Below are 15,172 nucleotides of genomic sequence, written 5' to 3' on the forward strand. Positions count from 1 at the left end.
CAGGCTGACATCTGGAGATCTGAATCTCCTTCTTTTCCTGATCTAACTTCCTGTTGGATACAGGCTAATTTTTCCAAAAGTGTCTTGACCACAAAACACTCATGCTAAAAAAAAAAAAAAAAAAAAAAAAAAAAAAAAAAAAAAAATCCCACAGCTCTTATTTCCAGAATTAAACCTGAAATCCCCAGATTTATAATCAAAACCTTCGACTTTCCAATTCTCTGAATTCTCAATTTATCCAATTGTATATTTATAAGCTACTTATGAGCCAAGAATGATGTCTCGCCACTCAGAAACACATGACACAAATCCTACTCTGAACAGCATTCAATAAGTACTTGCTAAATTTGCCTGAATTAAATCTGGGAAAGAATAAGATTCTTTATTACACTTCCAATTTTTTATTCTCCCATCCCGAAGCCTTTGGTTTAAATAAAACAATGTTGTTATTGTTTTAAAAATCTCATTTCATTCAAAAAAAAGAGGGGCCAAAAAACCCTACAAAATGTAACTTTTGATATAAGCTTCACTATATGTTTCAAGGCGAGTATTATTCTATTTCTGTTCTATCCTAGTTCTTTAGAAAAATATAACAGTTTGGGTAATCTAACAGTTCATTAAGGTAAGTGGCCACTTTAGGCTGTTAACTGATGAATAATTCAAACAGTTATTTTCAAGTTGCTTCCGTGACAGCAGCACTTTCTGAGTCTAGTGTCTAACAGAGGAAAGGAACTGTTTTCTACCACAGGGCCACAGAGGAAAATAGTAATTGAGTGAGTAGTTGTTGTGGTCATCGATTATAGCATACAACCTATCCCAAAACTTAGTAGCTTCATTCAAATAATAAGCAATAAATTGTGTTCTCTCAGTTTCTGTGGGTCTGGTATGTGGGAGTGACGCTTAACTCTTACAAGGGCCCTGTCAAGATGTTGGCTATGGTTACATGAAGGCTTCCCCTAGTTATAAGATGCACTTCTAAGCAGTTCATTCTCATGCCTGACAAGCTAGTGCTGCTGGAGGGGGTGCCGGGAAGATGATGGAGTGGAGGACCCTAAGCTCACCCCATCCCACGTATACCACAAGACAGCCCTCACATCCAAGTCACAGTGCCGTTTAAGTGTCCTTACAACATGACAGGTGGCTTTGCTATAGCCAATATATGTAAAGTTGAAGCCACATGTCTTGATGACCCAGCTTCGCACCATCATTTCTGTAATAGCCTATGGGTTACAGAGGCCAGTCATGCACAGTGTGGGAGGCTCCTCGCAGGTGTGAATGCAAGAGGAAGGCAAGTTCCACTAGAAGCCATCCTGGAGCCTAGTTAGCTACCACATAATAATTTAGAATTTCCCACTATTCTGTGGTTTGGGCAATTCTCTACATGGTGTTGCCAGCTGTGTACTGCAAGGAAGGTTGCAAGCTCCAACTGGGCATTATGCACATGGCTGTAGCTGCTACCGCTCTCTAGTGTCTCTTCTTATATGGGGCACTGGTGCCATCATGGGGCACCACTCTCATGACTTCATCTCACCCTAATTACCTCCCAAAGTCTCCACTCCAAAAACCACCATCTTGGACATGGAGCTTCAACATATGAAGTTGGGGGGAGACACAAATATTCAGCCCACAGCAGTCCTCAATACATATATGATGAAAAAATGAAAGAAAATCCTCAAATAGGACTGACTATGCTAATAAAAAACAACAGCAACAAAAAAGTAAGGAAATGCAAGTATTTGAATGATGGCTGGGCAGAAGCATAACTATTATGATTAGGGAAAACAGGGTATTTCTGGGTTCTAAGAATGGGTGCTCTGAATAAAATGCAGATTAAACAAATATTCTATTTAAACCCTAAGTCTCAAACGATCTTCCCAATCAAATCAGGAGGCAAAAATGACAATATTAGTAACAAAACAACCAAGAACAGGAACACAAATTGAGAGGAACGAGAGACTATGAAGGACATGGGCTAGATAATTTATCATCACAATAATAATATTTGATACATCATATTAAGCTAAGCATTCATAGATACAATGTGCAGCTATACGGGCACTCTTTTGGAAAAAATAAATTTAACAAGTGAGTTAAATTGGTTAGCAAAAGGTCGAAATGAGGTCACGGTCATGAGTTCAGTCAGTTTCGTTTTGTCCTAGGAGCACAGACTGCTAACAGCTGCCTCTCTGACTCAGCCAGCTGTCTCTAAAACATCTGTGTTTGGTCACAAGAGGGACTGAGAACATAAAGAAAAAAATTATCCATCACTATTGGGAGAAAAATAATCAGTAAATGAGTAGCACTGTAAATGGGAACTAACAGAACTGGTGTCTTCGTTTTTTGTTTTTTGTTGTGTTTTTTTTTTTTTTTTTTTAATTTTTGCACAATGACAGACACCAAAATACAATGGGTAAATATTTTCAAGGTGCTGAACAAAAATGCCCATCAACCTGGAACTCTCTACTTCATTAAAACATCGTTCAGGGCAGCCTGGGTGGCTCAGAGGTTTAGCGCTGCCTTTGGCCCAGGGTGTGATCCTGGAGACCTGGGATCGAGTCCTGTGTCGGGCTCCCTGCATGGAGCCTGCTTCTCTCCCTTTCCCTCTGCCTGTGTCTCTGCCTCTCTCTGTGTCTCTCATGAAAAAATTATAAATAAAATCTTTTAAAAAAGACATTGTTCAATAAGAATTGAGAAAGAAAAAAAAAAAAAGAATTGAGAAAGAAGTAAGATGAGAGCCAACCAAGCAAAAGAATCAAAATAAATAATATAGGAATAGAGATGCTTTGGTGGAAGGATTTGTTGTAAACAATGAACTCAGTTAAAGACAGAACCTGCCACTATGATTATTACGGCAATTATAATGGAACAGATTGTAATATTACCATTTTGAAAATATAAAATTACTATAACTTGCAAAACCTGTGAAAAGAGGAGATAGAAAAACTGTGAATATTATTTTCCTTGGCTTTCTTAGCAGAAAAATCATTCAATTCTGTCTAAAATGAGATCATGGAGTCAAAAAAGGAATAAAGGCAAAGAAACATTCTTAAACAACACGCTAAAAATTCAATCCTACAAAAGAAAAACTATCTCTAATTATAAAAGATAAATATAAAAATACTTACAAAGTGGAAGTGGCAGGAGGACCTTAAAATATCAATAAGGAATATTCCAGATAGTTCAGGATTCAACAGAAAATGCCAAACACTGTTTAAAAGTTCTAAGTGACCATCGCTCCACCTTACCAGTGTCTCAAAAGCTGGTTAGTTATGACACACTATGAATTCCTTCAGCTACCCTCTCTCCAACCTATGACTTTTCTTTTTTTTTCTGTTTTTTTTTATTTTTAAAAATTTTTTATTGGAGCTCAATATGCCAACATATAGCATAACACTCAGTGTTCATCCCACCAAGTGCCCCCTTCAGTGCCTATCACCCAGTCACCCCAACCCCCCGCCCACCTCCTTCCACTACCCCTTGTTCATTTCCCAGAGTTAGGTGTCTCTCATGTTTTGTCACCCTCACTGATATTTTCACTCATTTTCTCTACTTTCCCTTTATTCTCTTTCACTAGTTTTTATATTCCCCAAATGAATGAGGCCATATAATGTTTGTCCTTTTCCGATTGACTTATTTCACTCAGCATAACACCTTCCAGGTCCCTCCATGTCAAAGCAAATGGTGGGTATTTGTCATTTCTAATGGCTGAGTTTTCTAATGCCTTGTGTGCTTCTAAGCCCACTGTGTCAGGCTATGGTCATTACTCTATTTCAGCCCCATGCCACTCAGTCTTCGTCTCTTTTCTGGCAAAAGCCCCTCTCCCCATACAATGTGGCTCTGGTTGGGCTGTCCAACAGACCACACAACTTCAAGGCCAAGGTAGACCAGTCCCAGTACAGAGTCCTTATGGGTATGGTAACTGAGCGAAAGGCAGGTGTGTGACCAAAAAAGCAGGGCCAAGCAGAATCCCCGCCCCCGCCCCCCTCCCTGGAATGATAATGCACAATGGCAGAACCAAGTTGGAATACCAAGCTTAGACATACACTCTCAGAGCTACTGCTGCCATCTTCTCTGGCCTCCTGGAGGAAGCCCATCTTAGCAGGAAAAAACGAGGTAAATACATAGGAGAAAGGGTAAAAGCAGGGAACAGTAGAGGCCCCAGGAGAGAAATCCCAGGCAGTCCTGAGTCTCAGGGCCAGTATCTAACGACCCAGTTTTTCAGGCCTTTTTAAAAAATTCTGTGAGCTCACCACATCCCAAGATCCTTCCCATCTGTGGCAGAAAATATTCTCCATGTGTAAAGGGTTTAGTGAGTTTGTCACCTAGCAACAGAAACTGCCTAATCAACCCACCCTTATAATTTTCCCCTCTTTTCTTCTTTCCAAGACTCAGCTTTATCCCCTGGATCTCATTCCAACTCAGCTCTCACAGATACCTAAGCCTGGTTTTCTCATGATGGACACCTACCTTCCCCACAGTTTAGCGTAAGCTTCCTTTAGCTTAAATTCATCCCCCTGAAAACACATACAACGTAACACACACAACAAAAGACAAAGCCTTTCCCTTTTCCTTGAATTGTCCTCAAGCTCTCTGCCCCTAGATCTTTCCCCAAAGAGTTCATAGATGTCTTCACCATCCATTCATGTTATTATTCCTAAAACCTACTGCAAATTGACTTGTCCCATGCTCTTCCACTGAAATTGCTACCCTAAAGAACGACAATGCCCTTTTATATGCCAAATTAGAAGAATGTTTTGTTACAAAACAATGCCCATGACTGAGAAATGGGGATTACTGGTGTCCTCAGTAGGGACATGCAGGTGTTGTTTTCCAGGGCCCGGGGGGCAACAGGAGGGAAAAGATGACCTGATTCTATAGAGTGTATTCTTCTGACTGACTTGCTACAGCCTGAGCTACTTTACACCCCTGTAAGTGTAGATAATGTAGAAATCTGATAGCAGTGCAAGTATTTCCAGTCCCACACAATGCAGATGAGAGGGATCGCATTTCTTAGTCCTGTATATAAAATTTGTTGGGAAAGGTATTTAAATCTCTTCTAGTCAATCTGAACCAGCTTTCACATCTTCTAGGTCACCTCATTCATTAATGAACTGACGAAAATCTTTGATGTGTGTTCATTTTGCAAGAGTCAAGTTTTTGCATTGCTAACAATTATACTTTCACCTTTCAGTCTACGTCACACTTAAACTCATCACTTCCTTCACTTAGAAGTTAATCCGGCTTGACTTTCAGCACCTGATGCCTCCTAGCTCTGGTCCTACTCCTCCTCCACTAATAGCATTATTTCACTCGTTCCCCTTCAACGTTGCAATTTATCAAGATTCTTTCCCAGAAGCATCACGAAGGTAAAATGAAAGTAAGCACTTAGCAAGGTAGCGTAGGACTCTGTTCACGTTCAATAAAGTTAGCTCGTATTAGCATCATCAAACTGGTCAGTTTTTATACTGCTAAAAGTATTCTACAGCCTTTCTCTCTTCCTAGATTCCCCTTTAGGAACAGGTTCTGTGTTACAATCATCACTGCCTCTTTAGCACCCAGGGATATACGTTTGAAGGAGGGAGAGAACCCCTGGGCTCTTGAAAAGTATTCATGTAATACCCTTATACTAAAATTTTTTTAATGAAAGATATATTCAAAAGGACCCAAACAAGCCTTCCACCCTGATTCCCAATCACCAGTAAAGTTCTGGTTGAAGGTCTGGGGGGATTCCTTATATCTGCTTCCTTCTCTCACTTGCCAGGTAATGGGATCTGAGACCCTTATAGCCCAGAGTCACTAGTGGTATGGGACAGAGGGCAAAAGCAACACAGTCCAACAGAAATACAATGGAGATATATCACCTATGTCATTGTAAAGATAAAATTCATACTAATAACATAGTATTTACAATTTAATAACATATATAAGTTTAAATCACCATATACAAAATATTTCAATATGAAGTATGAAATTACTAATGTGATATTTTATATTCTTTTTTCATATAAATCTTTACAATATAGTATTTATCTACAGTTCCAGCACACATTCATTTGCACTAGCTGCACTACAAATGCTCAACAGCCACATGTACCTAGTGTCTTCCTCACCAAATGGCATGGAGGCTCCTACAGAGAACCCAGAAGCTAGATTCGGAGTCAGAATGATAAAGCAAAAGGATGACTTTTTGAAATGCAAAGCTAAATTTCTTCCCCTTCTTAAAATAAAATAATAAAATTAAATTAAAATAAAATAAAATAAAATAACACTTCCATGACTTCCTGCTGTTATAGAAAAAACAAACTCATGAAAAGGGCTCACAAGTCTGACGTCCTGGCCCTTTTCTACCTCTGTTGTATAATGTTTGTCTAAACCATCTCAAGACTCAAGACTCAAGACTCTTGCCTGTGCACATCATCCTAGTGGGTAGTGGGCTGCAAGAGGCATGAAATACCAGAATTGCAAGACAAAAGAAAAACAAGAAGCTTACTCTCCTGTCCCATGGCCACTGACAATCTGGGAAAGTCTGGGACCCAGAAGAACCACCCTGTGGCTTAGCCCTGGAACAAACAACAGACAAAGCCAGGAAGTGAAGCTACCCAGACATTAGTGGGATCTCTAAGTGGTGTGGGAATAAGGGTTGTTCTCAGGATCCTGAAAAGTAATTTTTATATAGTTGTCATACAAATGTAAAAGCATCTGATTATTCATAAGCAGCACTACAGGAAGAAAAATTTAGATGCAAACTAAGATACATGCATCAAATTAGCCATTCAAACAGAAAACGATGATGTGGTCAACATCATAAACTGAACTTAGTTCTAGCCTTTAAAAAAATAATATTCAGAATGCATAATCTGTATGTATATTCAGAAAAGTGAAATGGTATAAAAAACCCTAAGAGCATGCATGCAGAGTTCCAATTTATCAAACTTACAACTCATTACAAAACTGTACCAAAGGAACTCTTGCACAGAATGTATTATTTCCAAAATACATATTTTAGAAATGTTGCATCTGGACAAAAGGTAATTTCTTATCAATCTCTATTTTTTTTTAAAGATTTATTTATTTTAGGGGGCAAGGGGCAGAGGGAGAGAGAGAATCCTCAAGCAGAATCCCTCCACTCTCAGGATCCCAGGGCCCTGAAATCATGACCTGAGCTAAAATCAAGGGTCATATACTTAACTGACTGAGCCACTCAGGAGCCCCACTTTCAATCCCTATTTAATAAATGCTTTTAATAAGAAATAATAATAGACTTAAATATTAGTGATTTTTACTTAAATATGAAGAATTATCTTCTTACATCATGGTTCATGATCCTTCAAGATAAAAATTACTTGATATGTAATATACTGTGATAATGGATGCTTCTTTGCTTCTCGAAACACAAGAGTTAATATGTAGAGACTGTCCTTCCTTAGAGTGTCACCAAAAATATTCTGTGTATATATGCAAAAAAAAAAGAAAACATTTTAAAAAGGAAATTTTCTAGTACATTAAAGACTACAACAAAGAAAATGTTGCCAGGTTGTTTGCTGTTTATATGAAGGATAAGGAAGTTATGCCAAGACGCCTAAGATTAATTTATTTAAATGTTCTTAAAACACAAACAGTCACATATCCTAGACTGGTAATTGTCTGAAAGTGTGGCATAAGATGTCTTGAACTCCAGTTATTTCAAACTGAAGTAATAAGGAAAGAATACCTATACAATATAGTATACAATATAGCACGGAAACCAGAAAAATTACAAAAGGATGAAGATCTTTATGAATGGTGAGGGCCATAATTTTCAGGATATAAAAGTTAAAAAAGAAAAAAGCAAAGTACAGAAAGGTGCCTCCTGTGAGCATTTTTTAATAAGAAAAAGAAGGAAAACCATTTATTTTCTTTTATTAGGAGGATAAATCAGAACAATGAAAATGTTGATCAATAGAAGATGGGTGCCAAGTGAGATTTCTGAGTGCAACTTTTTATAGAGTTCATAAGTTTTAACAATGTAAATGTCTTACATTTTCAAAAAAAAAAAATTTAATAAGGAATGAAAGACTATAATTGGGGCAGCCCGGGTGGCTCAGCGGTTTAGTGCCTGCCTTTGGCCCCAGGGCGTGATCCTAGAGTTCCAGGATCAAATCCTACATCAGGCTGGCTCCCTACGTGGAGCCTGCTTCTCCCTCTGCCTGTGTCTCTGTCTCTGTCTCTGTCTCTCTGTCTCTCATGAATGAAATAAACTCTTAAAAAAAAAAGAGAGACTAAAATTGAACATAAACAAGGAAAATCTATCAAATTGGTAACATAAATAGGGAAAATTAATTCTAAGAAATTTTAAATACATTATCTTGACTGTGAAACCACGTGGGATATATTCTAAAGGTAAATGATGTGCCAAGAGATCTTAAACTTTACTCAGTTGGTTTACTGATGATTCCAACATGACATCATAATTTTTTAAAAAATATATGTATATTATATATGGTGAAGCAAGTAAATATATTAATAATATAGTGAATTATTTGGAACCAAGATTCTTCTTCCTTCTCCTATGATCCTCTGTTTTGCTTCTTAAATTCCACATATGAGTGAGATGAAATCAGAGAGGGAGACAAACCATGAGAGACTCTTAACCATAGGAAACAAACTGAGGGTTTCTGGAGGGGAGGGGAGTGGGAGGATGGGGTGACTCGACGATGGGCATTAAGGAGGGCACATGATGTGATGAGCACTGGGTGTTATATGCAACTGATGGATTGCTGAACTCTCCCTCTGAAACTACTAATATACTATATGCTCATTAATTGAATTTAAATTTAAAAGTTCATAAAAACATTTTTTTAAATCTTAAAAAAAAAAAAAGTGAGCATGAGAGTTCCGAGGATGGATCATAGCACACTGTAGATGTATTTGCCATCACTGAACTGTACAATGGTAATGATGATCAATTTTGTCTTTGTGTATTTGTACCACAATAAGAAAATTGGGATGAAAAACAAAACAAAACAAAAGGAGCCAAGATTTTCACAGCCAGAGATAAAAGATAAATACTTCAGAAGTGAAGTTTTCAAAAAATGACAGGCACATGCTTTACGGGCATGTGTCCACACGCGAGTCCTGGCTGCTGGAAGGGACTTACTTCTTGGCAGTACTGCAGGATGTCCTCCTTGGAGCCGATGCAGGTTTTCGTCCCCAGAGGGTCTGACTCCCATTTTCCATTCTGCACGTTCATGTGCATCCGTAGTTTGCCACACAACATGGCCACCTGAGGTTCTGCAAGCAGGCCAGCATTGCCGTCAGTGGGCACCTAAGAAAATAAGCTGGGGTTAGTTATACAAATCCACGGCTCTGGGGAAGAGAGTGGGAAAGGGCTGTAAAGAGGAACTTGACAATGGAACAATACCAGAAAGAGTTCATTCTCACTTCCAGAAATTCTTACAGGTAGGAATTAGCCCTGCCTTCAACGTTCCTTGAGTGGAGCATTCTGTCTGCTATATACATCTCCAACCATAATACAGTGCCTTTTTTTTTTATGTTGAAATACAGGCATTAACAATATTGAGAAGAATTTATTCATTGAAAAGTTTATACAATTCCCCATAGCAGATTTTGCGGTGCCTACTGAAAGGTTCTGAAAATAAAATAAGGTGTTTTTCTGAAATAAATATAATCATTCTGGAGGAAACCATATTCTCATAATAATCTCCAACTGATTCACACAAAGAACAATGCCAACCCCCTGCCTGATGACCAGGTCCAAGAGTAAGGTGAGCTCCCTGAGCTGGAGGCGTGGCGGTAGTGTGCTCTCTTAGGGAGCAAGTGACATTAGGTTTTGCTGAACATAAAATTACTGTAGAATTTACCATGCACAAATGTGACAAGTATGTTGGCCATTCCACTGGTTTTCCCTCAGAATATTCTCTGGTTATCACTCTCTCAGCTCTCTCTCTCTCTTTTTTTTTTTTTAATTTTACTTATTTGAGAGAGAGGATGCAAAAGAGCATGAGGTGGGGTTGGGGGTGCTTAGGGGCACAGGAGAAGGACAGAGGGAGAGGGAGAAAGCAGAACCCTACTGAGCAAGGAGAGCAGGAGCCAGCCTCGGGACCCCAGAATCATGGGATCATGACCTGAGCCAAAGGCAGACACTTCACTGACTGAGCCTCCCAGGTACCTCATTACTCTCTCAGCTCTTAAGAATAGGTTAAGGGTGCTGAAGTCACCTCCCTGAGCACACGAAGCACGCTGCAGAGATTCAGCAAGGTCTCCTTCTCAAGAGTCCAGCAGAGCACCTGCTGTGTAAGTTAAGAGGTCTTAACTGTGATCATTGCAAGCAGTACACCATTTCACCAAAATAACTGAAAAGGTTGCCCTTCTGTACTTCCAACCCTTCTGTGAATAGATACTACCTTTCTAGAAGTATTTTTTTAAAATTTATTTTTCATATAGTTTTAAAAGAGAAAATGGAAATTCTGAAGAATCTGTACTACCTTACTTAATGGGTTCTGATGTCAAAAGAAAAAAAAAATCAGCAAGAAATAAAAAACAAATCCATGAGAGTAAAAGCGTTATTTGAAACCAGGGAATCAAAAGACATTAAGCACAGTAATTCCTCCATTGTTAAAGCCAGCTGCTGAGGAAATGTGTGATGTCCATGTCAAAAAGAGTAAACTTCCACCAGAGGCCATTCATATAGTCGAGAACTGGATGATTCTATAATAAAGTATATCGTTTCTAAAAATTGTTCACAGGAGGGAATAAAAAACAAAACACTAAAATTGCACTGAGAGATTTCAGTTAAGAAATAGCTTCTTGACATTTCTTCCCACAGAAATGTAAAAATAGATCAAACATCTGTCCATTCTAGTCATCTTCGTATATATTTTGTCCAACCACAAGCAGATTTATGTCATTTAGAAAAAAAATATCTTGCACCGAACCCAGCTGAGACCCATCACAGACACGAGTGCAAAAACTCCTGGCAAGATCTCCTAAATCATATTTCAGGTTAACATCTTCTCCCTAATTCTACTTTGTTAAGGTATACTGAACAAAATTCTGCCCCTACATAACCAAATGTAACAAAGAGCAGCTTGAGGCCAGCGTATCGGGCTGTCAGCAAGAATCAACAAGAATAGCTGGGACCCCTCGACTCCCCAGTCTGGGCCCCTTGCCACCTCCTACAATTTCCAAGCCAGAACCTGGCATCTCATTTTCCAACAGATGCGAAAAGCAGCCTAAGCAGAATGTTCCACAAACTTAAGGTTCACAGCTTTCCTGAGGGAAGAGGAGGAAATTCAATGCCTTGATCCTAAAAATCAGAATACAAATTTTATCAATTTTATTACTGAAATAAGTAGTAAGATAATGACACTGCAAGAAAGGCAAATGATAATCAGATGCCTGTAGACAAGGCTCTGTATGAGCTGCTATGGAGGATATAAAAGTATTTTTAATATACAACATTTATTTATTTATATGTAAAAATTTGAGCCTTGCCTTCAAGGAATTTACAATTTAGTCAAGAAATCACTACTGGATTCTCCAGGATGCTTCATTCTGCTCAAACGCATCCCTTGCCCCAAAGATGTCTAGTCTTAACAGGATCTTGGTAACTTATTTCTAAGTGAGCAGAGACTGATGGTCCCCTACCATAGTTGGTAATTATTTTATGGAATGAATTCCCTCCTTGGTAGCTCAAAATTTCTCTATACCTCAGATACTCCCTAATCTGTTCACTACAGTTTCTACCCCCTTGTCGGTCAAAAGACCTTTTATCCCATACCTTTCCCTCAAAGAACGGGTAGGTGCCAATCTCTCTCTCTGTGGCAGCCAGCCTCCATGAAGGCCCCCAAGGATCCCTGCCTCCTTTATTTCAGTTCTTGTCAGTGCTATCCTGTAATACATAAAGGTCTGTCTGTGCAACAAATAAAATAGGGCAAAATGATATGGGACTTCCTAGGAAAGGCCATAAAAGGCACCACAGCTTCTTCCTTGCTCTCTGGGATCCCTCGTGCTGGGGGAGGTCAGCCAACATGTTGTGCAGACATTTGGGTAGCTCTACGGGGGAGGGCCACATAATGAGATGAGGGACCAAGGCTTCCTGTCGACAGATGTGTGAGTGTGGAAATACCCTACTGCTGCCCCAGGCCTTCAGGACTGCAGCCATGGCCTGCAGGAGAGAACCACCCAGAAAGATATTCCCAAATTCCTGACCCACAGAAACTGAGACACTAAATGTTTATTGTTTCAAATCATTATGTTTGGGGTAACCTGCTACATAGCAACAGATACCAAATCCGTTCTTCCTTCTCCAGCTCCCTAAGACATCCACAAATAGCCTTTGATCACCTCTACTGAAAGCAAGCAATATTAGAAAAAAAAAAACAAAAAAACAAAAAACAAAACAAAAAACCTTCCTCCTTTCTCTTCTCTGCCAGCACAGGGGGGTCAGGAAATTTCTCCTGTAAAGGGCTAGACAGTGAATATTTTACGTTTTGTAAGTGAATAGTCTCTGCTGGGACTATTCAACTCTGCTGCTAGAGTAAAAAAGCAGCTTGAGACAGCATGCACGATGGGTGTGGCTGTTTTAGAAGAAAATTGTACTGACAAAGCAGGTGGTGGGCCACATCTGGCCAATGGGCCGTTGTCTGCCTATCCCATTTCTTTCTTTAGTTTTTTTTTTTTTTGTAAGATTTTATTTATTTATTTGAGAGAGAAAGAGAGAGAGAGAGAGAGAGCCCAAGTAGGGGGAGTGGCAGGCAGAGGGAGAGGGAGAAGCAGGCTCAGAGAGCCTGACGTGGGGCTGGATCCCAGGGTCCTGGGATCATGACCTGAGCTGAAGGCAGACACTTCACCGCTTAACCACCACCCAGGTGCCCCTGCCTATCCCATTTCTTACAACAAATTACATTAGCTGGGGATTTCAACACTCACAGATACTACCTTCTCATCTGCCTCTGAAGCCCCCTGCCATCTGGTTTACATTCCACCCATCAACTTGGCTCACTTCCTCAAAGGTCACATAATGGCCTCTGGAGAAGCCAAACAGGCTTTTTCTTCAGGATCTGTTGCTTTTCATATTCTCGGCCATACATGAATACTTCCTTGGGAGTCTCTGCCCTTGGACTCTGTTGCAATGAACTACCTGAAGTCTTTACTCCTTTATCCCATTCGTAACTCCCAATCCTTCAATTTCACAGCATAAGACATTCCTAAAGATTGGGGGCAAGGGGTTGCTTCCCTTTTACTTTTTTTAAAACATTTTATTGATTTACTGGATGGAGAGCAAGCACAGAGGGAGAGGGAGAAGCGACTCCCCGCTGAGCGAAAGCCTCAGCTTGTGAGGCTCCATACCAGGGCCCCAGGGTCATGACCTGTGCCAAAGGCAGCCACTTAACCCATTGAGCCACCCAGACCCTTCTCTTTTACTTTCTTTAAAGAGTGTTCCTTCGTGATCTCACTCTTTCAACTTCTAGCTGCAGACAGGCAATTCCAAATGAAATGATAATAATAAGATGGCAGCAAATCAACATTTCTTTAATCAGTAAAAACTTACTGATACAACACGTGCTAAGCACCAAACTAGTTTTGGGGACAAAGCAGTGAATCAAGCCTTGTCCTTGCCTTGACCACCGGATGACCAACCATCCCAGATTGCCTGGGCCTGAGGGGTTTCCAGGATGTGAGACTTTGAGCACTGCAAGTGGGGAAAGTCCCTGGCGACCTGAGACAACCAGCTGACAAACACAGCAAGTAAATGTTTTTCTTTTGTTCCTACCTCGACTTCTTTTTATTTCTTCCATTCTGCATTCTGTTATCCTTCCTTTTCCCTGACTTAATGGTCCTTTTGAGGTCACCTGCGTGTATGTTTGTAAAGCCCACTACCCAAATCTTGGCAATCTTTCTCACATCTCGAATGAATGGATTTTGGTCCTATTATATTACTAGAAATTTTTTTTTTTTTTAGGTAAGCTCCACATCCAGCATGGAAGCCCCAGCTTGGGGCTTGAACTATGACCCTGCGATGGAGACCTGAGACACTTAACCGACTGAGCTCCCCTGCCTGCACCCCTGGGTGCCCTTACTGGAAAAGATTTTTGCCTTGTGATCTCTTCCTTTTAACAACGGTAGTTACGACCAGAAAATACATACTTTAGTTCCTTTTGGACTTTTCACCAGACGAGATCTAATATTAACTTATTTAAAAAATAACTATAAAGAATCATGATCATTTACATGCTCCATTTTCTGACAGTGGAGATTGTTTTAACAGTTCAAACTCTGATTCCTCAATAATTAGGGCCAATTATTACACTAGAAATTATAAAAGTGTATGTATGTATACATCTATTACATTTGACATTACAAGAGCCCCTTTATAAATTAATACTTAATTCACAGAAACCTGTTTCTCGGGCAAAAATTCTTTCCCAAACCAACACCAGCTGTGAACAAGATCACAGCAATTAGCTGAGAGATGCAAAGTGAACAAGAAGCTTTTCTCTTCTTTTTTCTCCCACTTGTAAAGAATTCCATGTTTAAGTACCATATTCCCGGCCCAGTGAACTAAAAAAAAAAAAGAAAAGAAAAAAAAAGACAAGCAACCCACAAGGATCCACTCCCCACCTGCATCAAATAACTGGTTTAAGAAAAGCCTGGTTGCTTCAAGCAGCCTGCTCTTGAGGCACAGAGCCAGAAGGAAGATATCCCAGCCAAGGTGGTCACTGGGGAGAGAATTCGGAGCCATCCTTCAAGGGCCTGACAAATTTTACTCAAATTCCTTTTTCTGACTGAAGCCTTAAAAAAATGGCTTAATAAATCATACACAGGGTCTGATTCAAGATCTATTAATGAAACTGAAATCTTTGGGTCCCAGAGTAAGTTATTTGCTGCCAGTGAAAATGCATGTACTCAGTAAAGCATTCCTAAAGATAATTATTCCTAACTTTTTAAAGGACTTCTCCTTTTAACAGAAATGAAATGCAAAACTCTACTAGATGGGAAACAGAGCCACTTAAGTAACGATTATATTTTAATTTTGTTTTCATCCTAACACTATCTAAGGTGACATAAGGTTACCCTGCAGGAATGCAAGACAACACCTAAAAGATTGGAAGCCTGGCATAACTGGCCATTCATGGTGCGTGCATTTCTGAAAGACTGAAAATGAAGATAA

At 39.6% G+C, this 15,172-nt stretch overlaps 1 protein-coding gene across 11 annotated transcripts in view; it reads right to left on the reverse strand.

The window, feature by feature from the left end:
• Positions 1 to 15,172, reverse strand: part of LOC112661802 (amyloid beta precursor protein) — a 262,644-nt gene that overhangs the window by 193,541 nt on the left and 53,931 nt on the right. For all 11 annotated transcript variants that reach the window (XM_025449933.3, XM_025449932.3, XM_025449931.3 and 8 more), the window contains exon 2: positions 9,137 to 9,304. In XM_025449933.3, the coding sequence (XP_025305718.1) occupies positions 9,137 to 9,304 (168 nt within the window). The remainder of the gene's footprint in view (positions 1 to 9,136; positions 9,305 to 15,172) is intronic.

The sequence above is a fragment of the Canis lupus genome, chromosome 31 (genome assembly GCF_003254725.2).
Source record: "Canis lupus dingo isolate Sandy chromosome 31, ASM325472v2, whole genome shotgun sequence".
Classification (NCBI taxonomy): domain Eukaryota; kingdom Metazoa; phylum Chordata; class Mammalia; order Carnivora; family Canidae; genus Canis; species Canis lupus.